We start from the raw sequence: 23,370 nt of genomic DNA, 5'->3' as shown, positions 1-23,370 counted from the left end.
TTGGTATTTGCTGTTGCTATTGAAAAATAAAAATCTAGGTGCCTCAAGCGACGTCTTTCTGGTTGGATTTTACCCTGTCCCAGGGAGGTAATAAAAGGGGTTGCAGCATTCCTCTTTGATGCTATAACCCAGTCAAACCCATAGCACCTGGCTGTGAGTTGTGGATTAATTCTCTGCTCACATTTGCACGCCCCAATATAGCTGGGATTTGACATTTCTGAGACCTGTGGAATAAAGAAATGCATCTCTCAAGCACAGGGCCAAAGCCAGTATGAGCAAATCCTTCCGATTTCGGTTTTATATTGTCTTGGGGTTAGACTCATTTGATTCCTGTGTGTGTCCTGAAACTGCCATCTTATTGCTTATGTGAAAATTTGGCTCAGTTGAGAGAAGAGTCATTCCCTGATATTGGCAAGGTCCTAAAACACTGTCACTCAGTTCAGATCATCTTTCTGGGTGCCTGCTCTGTGCTAGGCAGGAAGCTTTGGGGAGACCAAAAAAAATGGGAGCCAGTCCCAGTGTTCAGGGAGCCCGTGGTCACATCAGGGCATGTGACCTGTAAACAAGTGAATGAGGAGTGAAATAGTGAGGCAGAACCTTGTACTAGGAGCTGAGACAAGAGAGGTGTTTGGAGGGATGGAGGAAGGATTCCTGGGTCTGAGCTGGGCTTTGAAGGTCTACCAGGAGTTTGCTAGTGGGACAGAACCAGGATTGCAGGTAGCTGTGCAGTGCTGGCTGTTCAGGAAACCACTGCCAGTTTGTTATTAACACAAGCGAAGCTGCAAGAAGAGGAGAGGCAGGCCAGAGGTGGGCAAGGGTCAAAGGCCCTTATGTTCCCTGCTAGAATTTGGCCGTAGAGTAGTGGTTCTCAGGAGGGGTGATTGTGCCTCAGGGACATTGGAAGAGGACTTAGTTATATAGATCTGCAGGAAGTGACACGGGAAGTGTGGATTACCGAACATGGGGGAAATACATGGGGTAAGTAACATCACTATCCCTCCTGTCCTTGCCATCATAGACCCAGGAAGCCCCTCTGTTAGTGTTCATGAGACTTTGTGTTCATGAGACACACATTTGTTAAGTAAACGTGAGTTCTTTCGGGACATCATGATTTCCTGACTCTAGTTCTGTAACTGTATAGATTTCATATTCGAGTGTAACTGTTCCACAAAATGAGCTTTTTTCCATTTGATCCTTTAGTTTGTCTCATGATTAACCCCATCCTTACCTCTCCCTCACCTTACTGTAAATAATAGGTTGTGAGCATGTTGACACCTGTGAATATCGTATCCCCAGGAAGGGAAACGGAGTATTCGCGGGGAACCTACCATCTTTTACATGCTCCATTGTGGGACGGCCTTGTACAACAATCTTTTATGGAGTAATTGGTCAGTAGATGCCCTTTCTAAGATGGTCATCATTGGGAACAGTTTCAAAGGACTTGAGGAGAGGTAAGTCTGAGAATGCTGAGATTCTGTCAGGCCCTGAGGTGAAGCCCATACCTCCGATTGACCTATACACAGAAAACGTTTCCTTGATGATTCCATACTGGGGAAATGCTTTTCCATAGGGAACGGGATGAAGGCTTAAATACAGGAGATGTCAAACCCTGATTCGGCCGGGCGCGATGGCTCACGCCTGTAATCCCAGCACTTTGGGAGGCCGGGACGGGTGGATCACGAGGTCAGGAGATCGAGACCATCCTGGCTAACACGGTGAAACCTCATCTCCACTAAAAAATACAAAAAAAAAAAAAAAAAAAAAAAACTAGCCAGGCGAGGTGGCGGATGCCTGTAGTCCCAGCTACTCAGGAGGCTGAGGCAGGAGAATGGCGTGAACCCGGGAGGCGGAGCTTGCAGTGAGCTGAGATCCGGCCACTGCGCTCCAGCCTGGGCGACAGAGCAAGACTCCGTCTCAAAAAAAAACAAAAAACAAAAAACAAAACCCTGATTCAAGCTATGAAGCAAGTTAAGGAGTCTTTTTGCCACGAATTCCTCCCTTCCATTGTGATACACAGAAATGGTTTTGAAAACAGGGAAAAGCTATTTGATTCCTCTGCCTACAGCTCCACATCCTCATTCTGTTTCACAGTGCTTAGGAGTCTGCTCAGTCATTTCTCTTGATGAAATGGGCACAATTACTGGAGTATTTGCTTTTTTTTTTTTTTTCTTTTGAGATGGAGTCTTACTCTGTCCCCCAGGCTGGAGTACAGTGGTGTGATCTCAGCTCACTGCAACCTCGGTCTCCTGGGTTCAAGCGATTCTCCTGCCTCAGCCTAATGAGTAGCTGGGATTACAGATGTGCACCAGGACACCCGGCTAATTTTTATATTTTTAGTAGAGATGGGGTTTTACCATGTTGACCAGGCTGGTCTTGAACTCCTGACTCCAAATGATCCGCCCCGCCTCAGTCTCCCAAAGTGCTGGGATTACCCGCGCCTGGCCCGCATTTTCAACTATTTAACTGGTTTACTCCACATCTCGAGTTTTTTCCTGAATTCTTCCTATACTTCAATCGTCTTGCCCTTCTGTGTCTTAAGTTGAATGAAACTATCCTCATACCTCCGAATCATGTTTTTTGTTTTTTTTTTTTTTTTTTTTTAAATTTCTAGGCTGTTGGCAAGGATTCTGCAGAAAAATTATCCCTACATTGCAAAGGTATCTATCTGAATAAAGGGGCTGGGATGGAAAAGGGTGTGGAACTGTGAAGAATTCTATCTTTACAGGCGTAGGAGGAAACTCAGGGGCTAAGTGGCGCTAGTGTACTGTCAGCTCTCTCCATGGGTCTGTGTTCCAGAAAGCTATGACTCTTTAATGCATCTCTTAGTTTTTTCCTTATTTCCTTTATTTTTATTCTCAGTATCACAGTCCATGATACCCACTGTCCTTGGGGTGCCCAATTCATTGTGCAAAAGCATTTAAACTGAAATATCCTATTTGTTATTTTTTTAAAAAGGAAAGTGGGGATGACAAGTAAAATGGAAATTTCTCCCAGAAGAGTGGGGATTACTGTGACTAGCTAAAGTTTTCACACTTGAATTTTTCTGCTCAGATTTTAAAAGGACTGGAGGAGCTTGAGTTTCCTCAGACTTCACAATACATGGACATATTTAATGACACCTCTGTCCACTGGTTCCCCATGCAAAAGCTAGAACAGCTCTCCACAGATATTTGGGAGTTTCGGGAAGAACCAGATTATCAGGACTGTGAGGACCTTGAAATCATCAGGAACAAGACAGAAGATCCTTCCACTACTGACTGAACTCACTGTGAGGTACTCAGTGTTGGCTGAGGTAGAAGCTGCCACCGGAGACTAAAGGGAAGGCTGCCATGGAGGAACTACAGAGAACTCCTTTGCCAGGAAAGAACATCAACTTGGCTGTCTTGTTTTGAGGACGATACCCCCCATGAGGACTTGGTATAAAGATTCCTGCACTGCTAAGTGGCATTGTCCCGCTTTACATGCTTCCCTCGTGACCTGGCCCAATGTGGAGTAGCTCCCGAGTAAAGAAGTTACGCTTTTGAAGGTGATCTAAAATACCGTTTATTCACAACACATCCCTCTCAGGGGCAAGTCTCTGGCTGGCTCTGGGCCTGCCACAGTTCACTTGGCCATGTCGATCAGGCTCTGCAGTGAGGTGGGCACCCATGTCTTCTCGCCCTGGACAAAGACCACTCCCCGGTCGATGTAGATCACAATGCGGCCAAAGGTGTAGAGCTGCTTCCCTTCGTGTCGCTTCCCAATGACGGGCATGAAGACAATGTTGTGCTCCTCAGCCTTGGTCTCAATGAGGTCCTTAAAGTTCATGGGCACAGAGCTGGCGGCCACGCCAATGCCCCTCTGGGCCATGTTCTCAGCCTCCCGCCTCTCCTGCATGGCCTCGTACTGGAAGTCCTTCCTCCGCTCCGTGTGGGTGAGATAGGCAATGTTCTCCCGCGCGCCTGGCTGCATGTAGGCACCTGAGAGATACAGGAGGACAGGGCAGTGAGGAGAGGTGTTTCCAGGTGTATGGAAGTTGACGCTGACTTGGCCCAGGTCTGGGTGTGCCAGAGTGCTTGTGACTCACTGAAGGGCAGTTCTGCCTCAAAGATACAACTTTGGAGGAAGTTTAGACAACTGGCCAGTATCACATAAAAACTGTTCAGAAGGTTTCTGGCTAGTATCTAGTAACCAAAGAGATTATTAAATATTCAACATTTAAAAATGAAGTATCTGCAAGGGATTTCTTCTTTCAGAGCTGGAAACAGCAGAGTCCTCAGCCACTCTCCTGTTTCCACCTTGCCCTGTAGAGTTTCCACTTCATACCACCAAAGAGGCAGCTTTTAGTACCTTGAAAATATAGGCCCACACTGGCTTTATTTTTAACCTACCCACACAGGCCCCACATCCTGAAAGGAGTTCACGTATATTTGAGGAGCTGAAATTGGTGTTTAAGGATAATACAAGACCATAAATGCTAAGTGCTCACTGAGGGGTATATACAGGGAAGAGTTTTGGAAACATGAGGCCAGGGGTAGCTAAGGAAGAGTTTTTAGAAAGAACTTGATAATTACGGAGAAGTATATTTGCCTTATTACTTAATCTCTGTTTTCACAGAATAGGCTATTTTTTCTTTTTTTCTTTTCTTTTCTTTTTTTTTTTTTTTGAGACCGAGTCTCTCTCTTGTCGCCTAGGCTGGAATGCAGTGCTTGTGATCTCCACCACTCACTACAACCTCCGCCTCCCAGGTTCAAGTGATTCTTCTGCCTCAGCCTCCTGAGTAGGTGGTGTTACAGGCATGTGCCACCACGCCCGGCTAATTTCTGCATTTTTAGTACAGATGGGGTTTCACCATGTTGTTCAGGCTGGTCTCGAACTCCTGACCTCGTGATTGACCCGCCTCGGCCTCCCATAGTGTTGGGATTAGAGGCATGAGCCACGGCGCCTGGCCTAGGCTAACTATTAAATAACAAGAATTAAAGACTCAGGAAATAGAAATTCTAGTTCTAACTGCCACCCTTTAACTATGTGACCTTGAACAGGCTCTTAGCCTCACTGGGCTTATCTGTGAAACAGACTAGATGATCCCATTTCAATGCTGTGAATCGGCTAATGAGCAACACTGGAGCACACGACTGGTTGAAATAGGCTCCCAAATGTAGAAACATAAACATACTTTCATTTACTTATGATCTAGGCAGAATGACTTGCCTAGAACTTGGGAATAGATATAGTACATGAAGAGTGAACTGCCGGTTTTTGACAACACAGACACTACCTATTGAAGGCTGCAAACAAGCATGAACTCAATCCCCCTTTTAGCCTATGAAGTAGATCTTACTGTTTAACAGGTCAAATGGGGCTGATGAAGGCTGAGCAATCACCAAGTGTAAGACCGTGTAGCCAACTCCACACTGTAAGATGTGTGACCTGGGCAGCGGGTTCAGGGCTGAATGAGCCTTAAAAGGCCACACAGCACAGTGGTTAAGAGGGCGGGGCCTGGGGTTAGACTGACATCTGAATCCAGCTTAAGTCAGTCTCCTTAGGGAAGATGCCCCTCTCAGTCATGGTAGACCTGGGCAGTGGGTGCCAGCTGACCATGTACCCCAATCAGCAGGGTGAGAGTCTGTTGCTATGGGCAAAAGTGCGACCTAAGGTTTAGGCTGCCTACAGGAACCAGAAAACTCTGATTCTGTGTCATTTACATGTGTAAAATCTGAAACTCAGGGCCAGGACATCCAAAATGGGAATCCTCACTTACCAACGTTGGAGGACACCGCCCGGTTCATGATATCAAGTGCCTCGTTAAATTTGTCCTTGACAGATGGATGTGCCAGCACTTGGTCTGAGAACATAGACTTCCAACCCAGGTACCACTTGGTGATCTCCTCATAATTTGGGCTGTTACTGAGCCAAGAGCACAGCACCTGCCAAAAAGAAAAATTACTTGCATCCATGGCGGCAACAAATGAAGGCAAGATTTCCGAAGGGGCCATTTGTTTTGTTTTGATCCTGGTCCTGCAGGCTAGTGACACCACTTTACAGGGATTTATAGTAGCTAAACAGTCTAGGACTTACGAATATGGATTTTGGAGTCAGCCTGGTAGCTAAAGTGCCCTTGCATGTAAACTCTCTGAGCTCCGCTTCCATGTCTACACGACAGGGATACCATAGCCCCTACCCCATAGGGTTGCTGCGAGGAGCTGAGATAAAGCAAATAAAGTGCTTGGAACAGCTTCTGATACGTAGCAAATGTCCAATAAATGGTGGCCACTATTAAGATGACCTAACTCATTCCTACCCTACCATGTAATTCATTTTTATTATGGAATTGTACCTACAGTCAGGCCTCGGCAGAAAATTAACTTAATCCCCACCCAGTTTCCTCCCCCAGAAAGCCAAGCAAAACAGTGTACCTGAAGCCACTTGGGGAAGAAGTGCTTTTCAAGAAGTCCCACCAGACTAGAGACAGAGATCATCCCTTCCCAGTCGATCACCCAATAGAATGCATCCATGTGCTGCTGGTGGGGGTTAATGACTAGCTCACCAAGACACATCCCTGGAAGAGAAACCCGGTCTATAAGGCACAGCTTTAGTACTGGCAAAGCCACAGAAGCACAAAGAGCAAAGATAATGTCCGTTTTCCTCTCAGGTCACAACAACCTCCACCTCCTGGGTTCAAGTGACTCTTGTGCCTCAGCCTCCTAAGTAGCTGGGAGTACAGGTGTGCACCACCGCGGCCGGCTAATTTTTGTGTTTTTATTAGAGACAGGGTTTTGCCATGTTGCCCAGGCTGGTCTCAAACTCCTGATCTCAGGTGATCTGCCACCTCAGCCTCCCAAAGTGCTGGGATTACAGGCATGAGTCACGGCTCCTGGCGGTTGTTTTTTTTTTTTTTTTTTGAGACAGGGTCTCACCGTTGCCCAGGCTGGAGTGCAATGGCAGATCTCAGCTCACTGCAACCTCTGCCTCCCAGGTTCAAGCCATCCTCCCTAGTAGCTGGGACCACAGGCACATGCCACCACACCTGGCTAGTTTTTGTATTTTTGGCAGAGATGGGGTTTAACCATGTTGCTCAGGCTTTAATCTGCTTTAAAGGTCAAATTTAAGCTCCTGACATAGCAATTCTTAAAAAAAAATATATATATATATATATATATATATATATATATTTTTTTTTTTTTTTTTTTGCTAAACCAGAAATAACTCCCTAATAATTTAGAATAAAATACCACAAAAATTTCAGAACTCCAATGGCTGTCCTGTTACCAGAAGCCAAAGCCAATCAGGAAAACCACAAGGCACAGAGTCCGATGTTGTTACTGTCAACTATTAGTCGCTGTTGTAAACAAACAGCGGAAAGGACCCAAGTTACATTTATGTTCAGCCTCTGAACAGCAAGGAATATTGTGTACTAAGCACTTTCATGAATACAAAGGCTATGCTTTAAATCACCACTGACCACAGAAACCAGGGCACCAAAGCTGCTGGGCTTGGACTGCATTTTCCCCATATCCTTACCCAGCTTGGGCACTATGTTTTTGACCATGAATGCTTCCCAGGAGCCAGGAGTGAAGACATCCTTCCAGGGCTGGAGGATAAGCTTGGCAGAGGAGTCACTGGGGTGCCACTTCTGCAGGGCACTGGACAGCTTGCTACGGATGGGGGAATAGAGCGGCTCCAGCCGTGCCTGCATAAGGGGCAACCATGGGTGGATCCAAGAGTGGATGGGAACAGTGTCTGTGAGCGGGTTCCAGTTTTCCACCTGCAACGTGGGGAGAAGAAACAGAAGAAACAGTTCATGTCGCCTATTGGGCAGTCACATAACACCCGTGTGGTTAAAGGCAAGAGCTGCCCCTGGAGGAGGCCCCATGCTCTCCAAGGCCCATGGTCCTTTGTACATCGCCAAACAAATATGCCCATTCATTTGATTACCTCTCAGAAATAGCATACTTCTAATTTTAGTGAAGAAATCAAGAAAATGAATTCCCTCCTGAGGGTGGCTTGGGGGGAAAAGTGCTGAGAAAAAGGCTGGAATTAACACTCTAGGTCAACAGTTGTGTTGACAAATTCTGTTAATTCCAGGCGTTTTAACAGCACTGAGATAATGAAGACATAGACTGAACAAGTCCCTGTGGTTAGTGATGACAGTTGTTCCTGTGACTCTCACCCCACCTCCTTTTGCAGCTTGGGGAAGATGAGTTGGTCCAGTATGTTATCTAAGATCCACACAGGAATGATGTGCACCCAACTATCCAAAAAGTCCACCATCGGGTCACAGTTCCTTGGCTGCCACTGAGTGACAATATTTCGAACAAAAGGCATCCAGACTTCCCATATCAACCTATGGGAGAAAGGCAGAGGACAGGCTGGTTAATTACACTGATTGGTTTCAAAGAACACCACCACCGCCCACCTCTCTAGAATCAGAAATAAAAATGCAACAGCATGGAAATCCGATCAGAGGAAACCATCAGGCCAGTCACCATGCTGGCCAGACCTGAGCCTGCTTCTTCCTTGTTCTCGTGACTCTCCTCTCGAACTGAGGCCTTGGTCTCGTAGGCAGTGCCCGCCCACCTGGCAGAGCTGCTTTAGGGTCACAAGGGTCTCTTCCTAGGTATCAAGTGCTTTCCCACCTATAGGCTTCTATTCATGAGCTGACATCTCTCACCCTCTGATCACAGTTTCAATGTCACCTCCTCTAAGACCTCTGTCCTAACCCCCATTCCAAGGAGGTCGCTCCTGCAGTTTTCTATCGCTGTACCTGGTGTGCATCCTGCCTTTATTTGTTCACTACCTTATTTCCCATCTGCCTTTTCTGCTGTACTAAAGACAGAGGCTGTCTGCTGTACTAGGGTAAGCCCAGCACCTAGCACAAGCATGATATTCAACAGACATTTGACAAGTGTCAGCTGAATTCATGGCCAAATGTAATTGTACAACCACTATGGAAAACAGTGTGGAGATTCCTTAGAAAACTAAAAGTACAACCACCATTTGATCCAGCAATCCCACTACTGGGTATCTACCCAGAAGAAAAGAAGTCATGGCTGGGTGCGGTGGCTCACGCCTGTAAACCCAGCACTTTGGGAGGCCAAGGCAGACGGATCATGAGGTCAAGAGATTGAGACTATCCTGGCCATCATGGTGAAACCCTGTGTCTACTAAAAATACAAAAGTTAGCTGGGCGTGGTGGTGCATGCCCGTAGTCCCAGCTACTTGGGAGGCTGAGGCAGGAGAATTGCTTGAACCCCGGAGGCAGAGGTTGCAGTGAGCCAAGATCACGCCACTGTACTCCAGCCTGGCGACAAAGCAAGACTTCATCTCAAAAAAAAAAAACACAAAAGAAGTCATTTTATGAAAAAGATATTTGCTCACACAAGTTTACAGTAGCACAATTCACAACTGCAAAAATGTGGAACCAACCCAAATGCCCACCAATCAACAAGTAGATAAAGAAACTGGTACATATATATATAATGGAATAGGACTCAGCCATAAAAAGGAATGAATTAATGGCATTCGCAGCAACCTGGTTGGAATTGGAGACTACTATTCTAAGTGAAGTAACTCAAGAATGGAAAACCAAACATCTTGTGTTTTCACTCATAAGCGGAAGCTAAGCTATGAGGATGCAAAGGCGTAAGAATGACACAATGGACTTTGGGGACTTGGGGAAAGGGTGAACGGGGTGAGGGATAAAAGACTACAAATTAAGCCAGGCACGGTGGCTCACGCCTGTAATCCCAGCACTTTGGGAGGCCAAGGCGGGTGGATCACGAGATCAGGGGATGGAGATCATCCTGGCCAACATGGTGAAACCCTGTCTCTACTAAAAATACAAACATTAGCTGGGTGTGGTGGTGCGTGCCTGTGATCCCAGCTACTCGGGAGGCTGAGGCAGAATTGTTTGAACCAGGCAGCTGGAGGTTGCAGTGAGCTGAGATCACACCACTGCACTCTAGCGTGGCGAAAGAGTAAAACTCCGTCTCACAAAAAAAAGACTACAAATTGGGTTCAATGTATACTGCTCAGGAGATGGGTACACCAAAATCTCACGAATCACCACCAAAGAACTTACTCATGTAACCAAATACTACTTGTTCCCCAAAACCCTGTGGAAATAAAACATTTCAAAAAAAATAAAATAAAAAATAAAATAAATTCATGGCCAAATGAATTTAAATTCCTAAAGCAGTGTCAGCATGAGCAGAGAATTAATCAAGGCTAGCACTGCTGCCTTCCCCCACCTTCAGCAGTCCTTCCCAACCCCCCAGGAGAAAGGAGCTGGAGCACAGAGCCCTGCCCTGTGGTACCTGTGAAAGGCATCTGCCGAGAGGTCCTGTCCGCCGTGAGACAAGAGCTGGTCATTCTCCAGGAGGCTTTTCCACTTGGAGATTATCTCGGTGCCGTAAGTGCAGTCCTGAGGAGAAAGGCAGAGCAGCTGAGGGGCAGCAGGCTTTCCGGCCCTCCCTGCCCACTGGACCAACTCATCAAGCAAGGGTAAGCCCAACCAAGAGGCAGGGATAAGTTGATTTTCCCAACAACTCACTTTGAGGGGATCCCACTCCTTGAAGTACTCCTTCATGAGTGGATAGACGATGGCCACGGCGAGGTCCACACGGTCGGACATCCTGTACTCCTCATAGTACTTGTCCTGCAGGGTTTCGAAGATGCGGGCACACTCGTCCAGGGTGAGGGGGTTGCTGCAGTCGGGCTGCATCCGCCGCTCGCACTCCTCCACCATCTCCAGGACCTTGCTGAGGTTGGAGATGACCCGCTCCTCATGGTCCAGGACCTCGGTCATCTTCTCCAGCTCGTGGAAGAGGTTGACCACCATGTCCCGCTCATACTGTAGCTGCCGGTCATTCTGGATGATCTCCTGCTCCGTGAGGTCAATGAGCAGCTGCAGGTTGTGCTCCAGCTCGGGCAGCGCAAAGCCCGGGGCCTTGGCCTCTTTGCCAGACTGTGGCAGCTGTTGGGACTGCAGCGGCAGCCCATCATCGGGAACGTTGTGCTTGTGGCTGATCTGACTGTAGCTGTAGTAGACCTTTTGCTCCCGGCCTGTCATGTCTATGACCTTGGAAAACGTAGAAGGACGAAGGTTAACACCACTGCGGCACTGTTAAACACACAGCTAAGCCCAGGGGAAGGCCCCATGACAGGGAAGTGTGTAGAAACCACATTATTCAACAGAGCTGGAGAAGGGCAGTGTTGTAAAGTGGGATCCGCACTGTCCTAGCCTAAAGGAGACTCCAGGGACAAAATCAGATGCAGCAAGCAGTTCTAGGTTGGATCACTTTGAGCAAGCCAGATGGAGAAGACTTTTTAGGGAAACATGAAATTTAAATAGGGACTGAGTATTAGTAGATGTGAAAATTTATTTTAATGGAAAGGTAGAAGCTGTACTGATCAAAGAAGGTAACACAATCAGAATATCACATTTTGATTTAAAAAATGCACATAAGCATAGAAAAAGATCTAGGATGTATAACAAGATGTTAACATTTGGTAATCTTGGAAGGATGGAAAATATTTCCTATATTTCTCCCCATTTCCTAACTTTCTAAAATGTACTACACACTGCTATTATAATAACAGTTGTTTTTTTAATTTAATTTTTTAAACTTTTTTATTTTTTGAGATGCAGTCTTGCTCTGGTGCCCAGGCTGGAGTACAGTGGCACGATCTCAGCTCACTGCAAGCTCCGCCTCCCGGGTTCATGCCATTCTTCTGCCTCAGCCTCCCGAATAGCTGGGACTACAGGTGCCCGCCACCACGCCCGGCTAATTTTTTGTATTTTTAGTAGAGACGGGGTTTCACCGTGTTAGCCAGGAAGGTCTCGATCTCCTGACCTCCTGATCCATCCACCTTGGCCTCCCAAAGTGCTGGAATTACAGGTGTGAGCCACCGCGCCCAGGCTTTTAATTTTAAAACAAAATAAAACATACAAAAGGCTAATTGAACAAAGGCAACCTAGGCAATGAGCTAATTCCAATATTTTAGGAAAACAGGAAATGTGAATATGGACTGCACTTCTGAAGCAGAATGATTCATCACCACTTTTTAAGTAAGTGTGTGATCCATGAACCACCAGCATTAGAATCACTGGAGGAGAAAAAAAAAAAAAAGTCTTGAGGTTCAGTTTAGACTCAAAATTCCTGGGAGGCACCTAGACGCCCGTATTTCTTATCAGGTCGTCCAGATAATATAACAGCACACGTTTGAGAACCCCACTAAAGGCTTTGAGGTCTATGACACACTATATATCCTACAGCAAATGACAACAGGCAACTGTCACCATTGTTCTTTGACTACTTGGAAAAGTAATGGAAAACATAATACACTATATGCACGTAACAGTGAGTGAAAATTTAATGTATCTTAAAAAAAGAAAATACTCAATGCTGACTAAGGAGCCCTGGGAACTCTCTCCTGCCCTCCTGGTCAGACAGAGTTAATACAACCTTCTGAGTATTTGAATGCCTTAAGTACTTTTGTATTTAACATGGTGATTGCACATGTACATCTCTATCCTTAAAAAAATGTCTCAAACAAAGACGAAGTTTTATATACAAACTAACCAGTCAAAAATCCAAACTAAACCAGATAAAAGCTAAATGCCTAACAACGGAGGTAGGATCAAGCAATATAGGACAGCCACCCTCTGGAATTCTGCACTCATCATAAATCTTCACAGTGAGTTTTTAATAATAAGAATGTTACTGAATTCACTGATGTAAGCTCCAGAAACACAGGAACATCATTTGGTTTACCAGTGTAGTGCCGTGAAGAGTGCCTGGCAGAGAAGGAACTTGGTAACTATTACTAAATATGGGAGTGTAATGAATAGGAACATGATATTAATAGTATTCATTACACTCCTATAAAATAAGTGAGAAAAGCAAGGTATAAGAAAAAAAAAAAAAAGCCTAGCTAGAAGATCCAAAAAACCCTAGAACATGTTCAGTGATTAATTCTGGGGTGTGGCTCCTGTACCAGGTGTCCAAAGGTCCCCATACCTTGACTTGAGAAAGCTCCTTCTGGGGAGCAGTGAGCTTCTTGCTAATCCTGCCCTTGGCCTTCAACTCTTCCACGGTCTTGTAAGAGTATTTGGGCTTCTTCTTGCTTCCACTTGGGTCTTTCCTCCACTGGCTCAGCTCCTTCTGAAACTCCTGAACCAGAAGGATACAGTCAGATGCAGCAAACCACTTTTTACAACAGGTGAGACAGCTAAGACCATTAACAGATGTCACCATTCACTGTCTTAGATTTATTTCCAGGTTCTATATGAAGGAAGGAAAGGATGCACCTGCATGACACCAAAACTATCTAATGATAACTCCTTGACCCCATTTACCCTCTTACAAATAATGAGGTTCAGAAGGCAGGTGCACCAGACGGGAGGGAGAAACAAAAATAAAGGAAACAACATGTATTGAGCATCTACTATGGGCAGGCACTATACTAGTTTAAATGTACCTCATGTAAAACTTAGAAATGCAATGTAAATGATTTTTTAAGTACACAAAATCTTGTTTCTCACTTTAAAATGAAGATAAATAAGCAGGTCCTAACTCTCAAAGCAAAGGTATCTCTTATAATCAGGGTCTGCAAAATGTACCTGCCGTAGCTACAGGAGGAGCTACGGCAAGTTTGTCCAACCCGCAGCCCAGGACGGCTTTGAATGCGGCCCAACGCAAATTTGTAAACTTTCTTAGCGTGATGGTAGTAGAATCCAGCCCACAGAAGTTGGTTTTGGAGTTGTCATTATGTTTTTCTCATACTGGTTAAGACTTGTCATTTTTTTCTCTAAAAGTATCTACACATCTGGCTACTTTGGGAAAATCAGAGGATCAGGCAATACTAAGCCCACATCCTCATAAGCAACAATCACCTAGAGCTGAATAAAGATTTACCTTCTAGACAGGCTAAGGCCTCACCTCTGTGCCACAGTCCCCACCACTCTTTATTGTCTAGCATCTGGCTCATCTTACTTGCTTCTGTGGTGTGCCTGGCACCTGTAGGCTTCTAAGTCTGAGAACCCCTGACTCACAGTGGTCAATCCCACATTATCAAATGACTGTGTCATCAAAAGGTCAGTGACAAGAAGAGTAACGTGTTTCTTTGCAGCATCCTGCTTTCCCCCATAAATTCAAATGGGAAAAGACTAATACTTCAATCAACAAAGCTGGCCCCTTCTATCACTGGGGAAAAGGGACACACAGCTGCCAGCAGATGGCTCCCTGCTGCACTTGGGATGAAACCCAAGCACCTAAAAATGGCTGTCAAGGCCCATCTTGTGGCCCGCCCACCCCTCTGAATGCACTTCCTTCCCCTCTGCTTTGTGTACCACCCTCCCACCACAACGGCTTCCTTTATGGTTTCTTAACCGGCAAGCTCAGAGCCTCTCAGTGTCCTCAGGCTTCTCAGCTCACCCTTCTGCCAAGTCTCAACTGAAATGTTTCCTTTCCTCAAAGGTTTCCCTGACCAGCCTATTTATAAAAGTAGGTCAACACCACCTCCCAACCCCCAACCTTATTTTCTGTCTAGGCAGGTCCTAGCACCTTCTGCCATTTCAACTGCCACTTCCACACCATAGCTGCTTGTTTACTCTCTGTCCACCGTGCGCCCTCTCATCATGGTGCACCTAGCCTTCAGCCCAGCACCTGGCATATGGTACGTGTACAATAAACATCTGAGGACTAACAGAATGAAGGGATAAATGAACAGCCATTAGAAATGGACAGGACACCACCCACCCATGTCTCCTGACTTCCAGTTACCTCTTCAGCTTCTTCCTCTGAGTCAACCACAGGGAAGTCTTGCATTGACTGCGTGGTGCGCTCGGATCCATAAGCCCCCACAGCACCTTTTCCCTTTCTCTGCTTGGCTTCGATTGGGTTAATGATACCTGAGGAATTTCAGCAAAAGATTAAAAAAAGACAGTCTTATGATCACAGCAATTCATGTATGTGAATCAGCCACTCAGTGAAATGACAGTTTCTTGCTCCTTCCACAAAATAACACGCTACTCAAGGAGAGCTATTCTCTGCCCTCAGAACACTACTCTTGTCCCTTGTGATTTGAAACTTATGAGCATTTATGCTACCACAGAACAGTCTGCTGACTGGTTTATTTATATCCCAAATAGATTTCCATTTCTACTTGGATTGTTTCAGTGGACAAGAAAACAGAACACTACATTTATAACCGAGAACTCCAGCATACTAAATTCTACACTTCACTTCTTTGGAAGCCTCTATTAGGGAAAATGCAATAATTCAGATACTATATTGACTCTGACTGAAGTGAAGCTGTAATTTAATATAAGACTCCTCATGTATTTTACTTAGGAGTTCCTATCTCCTATGTTTAACTTTTTTATAACAAGTTTAAGCCCTACAAATAAATGTTGCTTTTCTCATAAAAGAGTTTACGAATAGGACCACAACATTTCAATGAAGATGTTGCCCCCCCCTCCAAATTTTCCATCCCTGCCTCCCTTCCATTTAGTACAGTTGAAGTCTCAAATAAGAGCTATCCCTGGGCCAGGCATGGTGGCTCATGCTTGTAATCCTAGCACTTTGGGAGGCCAAAGTCTTGAACCAGCCTGGGCAACATAGTAAGACCCCATCTACAAAAAAAGAAAAAATTAGCCAGGCATAGCAGAGTGTGCCTGTCGTCCCAGCTACTCGGCAGGCTTGAGCCCAGGAGGTTGAGACTGCAGTAGGCTATGATCATGCCATGCCACTGCACTCCACCCTAGGTAACAGAGTGAGACCTTGTATCAAAAAAAGGAAAAAAGCTGTCCCCTCATTCTCATTCAGCGTATCCTTGCTTAAGTTCATGTATTTTTCATGTACCTAATGTTTTCAACACATAACCTGGATTTCACTTTAATAATTATTTAGAGGCCGGGCGCAGTGGCTCACACCTATAATCCCAGCACTTTGGGAAGCCAAGGAGGGTGGATCACTTGAGGTCAGGAGTTCGAGACCAGCCTGGCCAACATGGTAAAACCCCGTCTCTACCAAAAATACAAAAATTAGCTGGGTGTGGTGGCGGCTGCCTGTAATCCCTGCTACTCGGGAGGCTGAGGCAGGAAAATCGCTTGAACTAGGAGGCGGCGGTTGCAGGTGAGTCAAGATCGTGCCATAGAACTCCAGTCTGAGCGACAAGAGTGAAACTGTGTCTCAAAAAATAATATTATTATTATTTAGAGACTCAAATTTGAATATGGAGGACACATTTGATTATCTACTTGGCAATCATGCATAGGATATAGCTCAAGAAGAAGGGGAAATGTTCTTGTAGGAAGAATCCAAGTGTTTGGTTTGAGAGGCTTTGGTCTCAAGAAGATAAGAGTGTGACAGGGGCTGTGTCTCAGTGAGGCTGGCCATGAGAAGACAGGAGGAGACTGGGCTACTAGACGAAGATGGAAGTAACCAATGAAGGATTTGCTCAGCCAATTTTACAGCCATATGGCTCTAATTATTAAAAAAGCTACACACAATGTTTTACTGATATTCCTGAAGGACAAATAACCGTTTCTGCAAAACTAAAACCCTTGTGAGTAGGGATGGCAAACTCAAATGACTTCGGGACCAAGAAAAGTTCCTGTGGGTTGGGGTGGAAGACAACAGGGGGCCGTGGAGACTGCCTCCAAGAGAAGACCATGTCCATTGTCCCAGGAGCAGCTCTCACTTGCCTCAACTAACTACTGCCAGGCAAAATCTAGAATTTTAGGTGAAATTGTCTGTTTTTTAAATATTAGCAACTAATTCATTTTTGTCTTTATTTATTCTATTTATTTATTTATTTATTTAGAGACTGAGTCTCACTCTATTGCCCAGGCTGGAGTGCAGTGGTGTGATCTCGGCTCACCGCAACCCCCACCTCCTGGGTTCAAGCGATTCTCCTGCCTCAGCCTCCTGAGTAGCTGGTCAGGACCAGAAAAAAAGCCTGTCTCCAACCTGTTTGCAGCCTATTTTACACCCTAACCCTTTTCTTCTTGTTGAAACAATTACTTATTTAACTTGAGCTTTGATAAAGCAAGGTAGCTTAGGAGTGCAAATGTCTTGTGCTGGCAAACCAGGCTAGAGAGAGAAAGTGCTTTTAAAAGGGAAACGCAAACCTCCTCTCCCAATGCCCCTCTCCTTTCCTCTGCCTGCCCTCCATCACGCAAGACGACAAAAGTGCAATACCTTGTGCATTCTTCCCGAGGCCCCGTCCAGGGACGTAGCCCATCTTCTGAAGAAGCTTCTGTCCAATTCCTTTTGTGTGTCTTTCCCAGCTGCCGAAGTCCATGAAAGATTTGGTTCCTCCTGCAAAACCTTTCTGGCTGGGCTTAAAATTGCCACCCTGCAAAGAAGAAAAATCAAAGCTTAGTTAATGGAAAAACAAAAAGAAGAAAAATCTAAGAAAGCTTGGCCAACAGGAAAATGGTCTAAGTTACACAGCACTATGAAAAGGGTCACAAGAACCAAAAATGTGTGTGATACGTGTCAGGAAGGAAGAGACTACACTACGCACTTCACAACTCACAGAAGCCTGCCACCAAAAGGAGATACTCACAAAATGCATTCCAGATAAGTTTCTCCCTGGCTAGAAAATGCTTGGGCCACAATGACATTTGAAGGATATTACTGGAGTCACAATCCTGCAATAAAGACTCTACCGTTTTTAACTTCCTTGGTCCAAAATCCTTAGGAAAGTCGTCCTGCTTAACAGGTCTCTCTTCATCATCAGAATCTTCCAACTCTGCCTCCTCCGCTGCCCCTTTCTTGAGTCCTGCACTGATGAAGTTGACCGGCGCAGAGTAGTCACGGGCCCTGCAGGCACAGAAACAAAGCCCCACGGGGTTGGTAAATAACTCTTCTCTCTGCAGCAATCCCTTTGCAGAAACTACGTGCTTGAAAACTCCTTAGAATGAACTTCATGGAAGGTTTTTTAAAAAAGTAACACATTTTTTAATGTGTCAAAATATCTAAAGGACCCCAGATTTGGCTTCCTGTAGTCACATTTAACATTTTATCTGACATATTCCTCTACAGCTGAAGAGTTATCACATCAATGTAGGGTTGATTATAAATCCAAAATATAATGTGATAATACAGTTTTCCTACATTTTAAAAAATTAATTTATCATAAAAAGCATTTGTTTTGAAAACTATTGCAAGTACAAAAATCCAACAGGAGCAGAGAGAAATTTTGATGGATAATCATAAATAAATAAAACCCACTGAAAGATTATACGAACGTAAAGCATATAACAATTATATTAATCAAACTCAGAAAAAGCTCCTATCCATTAAATTTATTGAATGTGAAAATTTCCAGCCAGGGCAACATACTAAGGCTTTGTCTCTATAAAAAAATAAATAAAAATTAGCCAGGCATGGTTGTGCAAGCCTTTGGTCCCAACTACATGGGAAGCTGAGATGGGAGGATTGCTTGAGCCCAGGAAGTTGAAGCTGCAGTGAGCTATAATCATGTCACTGTGCCCCAGCCTGGGCAAAAGAGTAAGACCATGTCTCAAAAGAAAAGAAAAAAAGAAAATTACACTAAAGTCCCTTAAGAAATAAGAAATTAACTCTGTAAAATGAAATATATTGATTTAAACTCTGACTGCTTCAAGCATTTACATTAAGCCATTAACCTCAGATCCTTTTTGTATAAAATAAAATTGATATATTTGTACTGTGTGGTTTAAAAAAGAAAAAATTACAACAAAAAACCCTGGAGCTGGGTACAGTGGCTCACACCTGGAATCTCAGCAGTTTGGGAGGCTTGAGGCCAGGAGTTCAAGACCGGCCTGGCCAACATGGCAAAATCCCATCTCTAATAAAAATACAAAAAATTAGCTGGGTGTGGTGGCGCACGCCTGTAATCCCAAGCTACTCGGGAGGCTGAGGCATGAGAAACACTTGAACCCAGGACACAAAGGTTGTAGTGAGCTGAGGTCATGCCACTGTACACTCCAGCTTGGGTGACAGAGACTGTGTTTTGAAGAAAAAAAAAACCACCTGGGAATACAGCAAATAAAGTGATGCCTTGTAAAATGACCAACCTAGTAATTCAACATCCTCATGGCAACAACAGAATTTAGGGACTTTATTCCTAAAAATGTAACATAACTTAGTGATTCAGATCCCCAACTCTAGAGTCAGATAGGTCCAGGTTCCAATTCTAGCTTAGCCTCTGCCTAGCTGTATGACCATTAGCCTCAGTCACTTAATCTGTAAAACAGGAATAATAATGGTACCTTTCTCATAAGGAAAATTAATCTAGGCTTGTGAAATAGCCAGAACAAGTAAGCAGCCAAGAGATGTTAGCTGCTATTATTATGATTATGCAATTTTTGATCCCTGATCTATTTGTCATCCACTTTCAGACACCCTTGTGGATGAGCAGTTTGAACTAATCTCTATACTCTTTCTCCCCCAGCCTCCTTTGAAAAAGGCACATTCTCAGCTGGGTGTGGTGGCTCATGCCTGTAATCCCAGCACTTTCGGAGGCTGAGGCAGGTGGATCATGAAGTCAAGAGATCAAGACCATCCTGGCCAACATGGTGAAACCCCGTTTCTCCTAAAAATACAAAAATTAGCTGGGTATGATGGCGGGCGCCTGTAGTCCCAGCTACTCAGGAGGCTGAGGCAGGAGAATCGCTTGAACTCAGGAGGCGGAGGTTGCAGTGAGCCGAGATCGCACCACTGTACACCAGCCTGGCGAAACAGCGAGACTCCATCTCAAAAAAAAAAAAAGAAAAAGAAAAAGGCACACTCTCAATAGGATGGAGCCTAGAGGCCACAGGTGGGGCCATTCATCGGAGGAAAAAAACCCCAACCTGGCACACCCTGGTCGAGTGAGGTTCAGCCAGGGCACATATAACCTTGTGCTGGGGAGGAGACACACAGCCTGAATCCACATCGCCCACCACTATCCTAGACCAGTACCTCCACTACTCCACTACCTGCGCAGGGACCACTGGCTTGGCCTCCTCAGTCTTCCACTGTGGCTCCATGCCTATTGAGCACACCAGCAAAAGGGTCTTCTCAAAACGTAACCCAGCCCCACATCACACCCTCTCTATCACACACACTATGCTACCCTTCCCCCTCTCTGCTCCAGCCCCCAAGCCTTTCATATCCTTGTGGATACCATGATGCTTCCCATCAAAGGCCTTTGCATATTAAGACCTCTTCTACCACCCTAGTTACCTTCTACTGTCAGTCATATCAGCTTGCTTAAGCGTCAATTTTCTCCATAGAAATCTTCCTTGACCTCTCAGAATAGGTGAAATGCCCTAAAATGTGTTCTCCCTCATGTCCTCATGTCCCTCGTGTCCTATATCACAGTTACAAGTTTCAAATGCCTATTTCCATCTTCTACAGTCTGGGCTCCAGGAAGGCAAGAATGGGTCTACAGCACAGGCCTAATACATAGTAATCACTCAATAAACACTGATAATTAAATCAGTGAGGCCAGGCATGGTGGCTCACGCCTGTAATCCCAGCACTTTGGGAGGCTGAGGCGGGTGGGTCACTTGAGGTCAGCAGTTCAAGACCAGCCCGGCTAACAAGGCAAAACCCCGTCTCTACTAATAATACAAAAATTAGCTGGAGGTGGTTGCGTGTGCCAATAATTCCAGCTACTCGGGAGGCTGAGGCATGAGAATCACTTGAATCCGGAAGGTGGAGGTTGCAGCGAGCCAAGATTATGTCACTGCACTCCAGCCTGGGCAACAGAGTGAAACAGTGTCTCAAATAAATAAATAAATAAATAAATAGAATAAAATAAAATAAAATAAAATAAATAAAAAAGTGAAAGAGCAGCACTCTAGCCTAAAGAGGAAACCAGACCTCTCGAGATGATGTCACAGCTAACAGTCTCAACAAGGCCAGGAGACAAGTATAGTTATCAGGGTATCTCCTCCACTCCCTGCCCATCTTCCCCCTCTTCCCTAAAGCAAGGTGAAGCAGCCCCCATGCCAGGCAGTACCGTTTGCCTCCAAAGCTGGGCCTCTCATCATCCGAGTCTCGCTCTGCCCACACCCCGTAGGTGGCTTCTTCCTTGGTCTGCCAGTGGCGCTGTCGGTTGGGGTTGAACTCATTCTGGAGATCCCAGTCAGTGATCTCAAAGTTCTCCCGCTCGTCATCATCATCATCAATGCGGCCTTCCCCATCCCGGTACAAGTGGGACAATGACATGGCCAGTCACTAAAGAAAGAGACAAAAAGGGCACAGGCCATAAATTCTGGGGGCAGCAGTAGGAGGATTCCTTGTGAGTCTCTATTCCTTGCTGCCTTCAGAACTTTCTCTGAATTCAAAGTCCATAAAATTGGCATTACTATTCAATAAAGAAAATATTAAAAACCTACTTTTAGAAAACAATCAGTACTAAAACAGGTGAACAAAATACTAGTCCCAACCATCTATGATTCTTTAAAAGTATATATTTCCTTGTCCTAGCCAATATCATAAATATCACACATATTCACACATACACAAACCACACAAAAATAACTAAATAGGTTATTTTGTACACTATTGCCTTAGAAAATGAGTGGCTATCTTCTTAGATCCCAGATTCTTTTTTCTATTACTGAGGAAAGAATTATATCTGGATCCTTGGTGGTCCTAGGAGTGATTTTTTTTAGAACATGCTTTTTGAAATACATTACTTGATGAAACAACATTTTCAGTTTTCCTCACATGAATTTCTTCTGATGAGCTGAAAGACTGTAGTAATTATGAACACTATTTTAATAGTCAGATGGCCAGGGATTGATATAGAGAATCTACCTCATGGTAGCTGGGTGAGCAAATTCAGCTGTATTTCTTAAATTGGGATAAACTACTATACCAACCTTAGAGAATGCTTATAAGGCAAATTCAATGAGTTCAAAATAAGTGCTCAAGAAACGACAGCTTCTACTTTAGTCCCATGATTAGGTTAATCATTGTATTAGGGTTTTCTAGAGGAAGAGAACTAATGGAATAGACATATATATATATAAAGGGGAGCTTATTAAGTATTAACTCACACTATCACAAGGTGTCACAATAGGCTGTCTGCAGGCTGAGGAGCAAGGAGAGCCAGTCAAGTTCCAAAGCTGAAGAACTTGGAGTCCAATGTTGGAAGGCAGGAAGCATCCAGCATGGAGAAAGATGTAGGTTGGGAGGCTAGACCAGTCTCTCCTTTCACATTTTTCTGCCTGCTTATATTCCTGCCGTGCTGGCAGCTGATTAGATTATGCCCACACAGATTGAGGGTGGGTCTGCCTTTCCCCACCCACGGACTCAAATGTTAATCTCCTTTGGCAACACCCACATAGTCACACCCAGGATCAATACTTCCTATCCTTTAATCCAATCAAGTTAACACTCAGTATTAACCATCACAATCATCATTACTATTATGGCACTAGGGTGTAAACTTAGCAAAGTGATTCTAAAATCTGGCACGCTAAAATCGAAGCCTGAGTTCAAATTCAACTCTATCAGATACTCAGTGTATGAGAATTAAATGCACGCGAAGCGCCAAGCATGGTGCACTACACAATAATACATTCAACAGGTGAGAGCATTTGTGATTCTTGTCTTGCTGAAAGCGGCCTTAAGGCACACGGAGTTCACTACTTCCACAGGCAGTGTCCAACTCTGGTCACCTCTGGCAAAACGTTATCTCTGCCCTCTTCTACTCACTGGCGCACTGTTTGGATGCAGCTGGTCCCAACCTCTTCCAGGAGTGTTTAGGACAGAAGGGTTTTCAGAAAAGGTGGGGACTCTCAACTACATAAGGTTAAATAATACCACTGCCTCCGTGGGCATAGTAGGTGGTAATAAGCCCTGAGTGAGTAGTCACAAGTTATGAAGCCCTCATCAGTAGATGCTAGGTACATGCTGGTCGCTTGAGACCGATTATCAACTGTCCGCATCAAGACACTTCTGCAAAGTAGGTACCGTTAGTTTTCATGTTTCAGATAAGAAAAAGGAGATTCAGAGAAGTTAGTCACTTACCTTAGGCTCCACTGCTCATAGGGCTCAAACTCAGGAGAGCTAGAAGTCAGGCCTCGGGCTTGTCTCTCTCTTGCTGTCTAGGTTTGGCGAAGGAGGCTCAGGTTCTTAACTGAACCCAAGCCCTAAATTCCAGTAGACCCCAAGCAGCACCGCCCCTCTCCGTGCCTCGGCAGAGCTGTCTACGAAATGGATTCCCCTCCCCACACCCCAACGGCTTGGACCGCAGCTCGCCTTCCCCGAACCTTCGCCCCTACTCCCACTGGCGCTGAGTCCCCTCGTAGCCAGCCTCGCTCACCTCTCCGAGGGTCCAGCGTACCAAAACTCAGCTTCACAATCCGCGCGAGAAGACCGCCGCTCCTACGCCAGA

The 23,370-nt window shown here is 45.1% G+C and overlaps 2 protein-coding genes across 2 annotated transcripts in view; one reads left to right on the top strand and one right to left on the bottom strand.

Moving 5' to 3' along the window:
* Positions 1 to 3,530, top strand: part of SRRD (SRR1 domain containing) — an 8,577-nt gene extending 5,047 nt beyond the window's left edge. The window contains exons 5-7 of the mRNA XM_050745951.1: positions 1,297 to 1,451; positions 2,612 to 2,657; positions 3,052 to 3,530. Coding sequence (XP_050601908.1) covers positions 1,297 to 1,451; positions 2,612 to 2,657; positions 3,052 to 3,261 — 411 coding nt within the window. The 3' untranslated portion in view covers positions 3,262 to 3,530. The remainder of the gene's footprint in view (positions 1 to 1,296; positions 1,452 to 2,611; positions 2,658 to 3,051) is intronic.
* On the bottom strand, positions 3,519 to 23,370 carry TFIP11 (tuftelin interacting protein 11). Its single transcript, XM_050745908.1, has 14 exons — positions 23,299 to 23,370; positions 23,004 to 23,080; positions 20,983 to 21,200; positions 17,660 to 17,813; positions 17,187 to 17,343; positions 14,766 to 14,893; positions 13,002 to 13,154; positions 10,532 to 11,059; positions 10,296 to 10,402; positions 8,155 to 8,323; positions 7,501 to 7,744; positions 6,396 to 6,538; positions 5,741 to 5,906; positions 3,519 to 3,959 (listed from the first exon to the last, which is right to left on the bottom strand). Exons 3-14 carry the CDS (start codon positions 21,189 to 21,191, stop codon positions 3,604 to 3,606), a joined length of 2,514 nt encoding a protein of 837 aa, XP_050601865.1. The 5' UTR covers positions 21,192 to 21,200; positions 23,004 to 23,080; positions 23,299 to 23,370; the 3' UTR covers positions 3,519 to 3,603.

This window comes from Macaca thibetana, chromosome 10 (assembly GCF_024542745.1).
Source record: "Macaca thibetana thibetana isolate TM-01 chromosome 10, ASM2454274v1, whole genome shotgun sequence".
Classification (NCBI taxonomy): Eukaryota; Metazoa; Chordata; class Mammalia; order Primates; family Cercopithecidae; genus Macaca; species Macaca thibetana.
This window is presented reverse-complemented; position numbering and strand designations above follow the sequence as displayed.

Excerpts from the sequence above, each read along its gene's own strand:
- TFIP11 (XM_050745908.1), bottom strand. The coding sequence starts at position 21,191 with ATGTCATTGTCCCACTTGTACCGGGATGGGGAAGGCCGCATTGATGAT. Across the intron at positions 17,344-17,659 it reads GACCAAGGAAGTTAAAAACG|GGTGGCAATTTTAAGCCCAG; the intron begins GTAGAGTCTTTA and ends TCTTCTTTGCAG. Across the intron at positions 10,403-10,531 it reads AGGAGTGGGATCCCCTCAAA|GACTGCACTTACGGCACCGA; the intron begins GTGAGTTGTTGG and ends CTTTCTCCTCAG.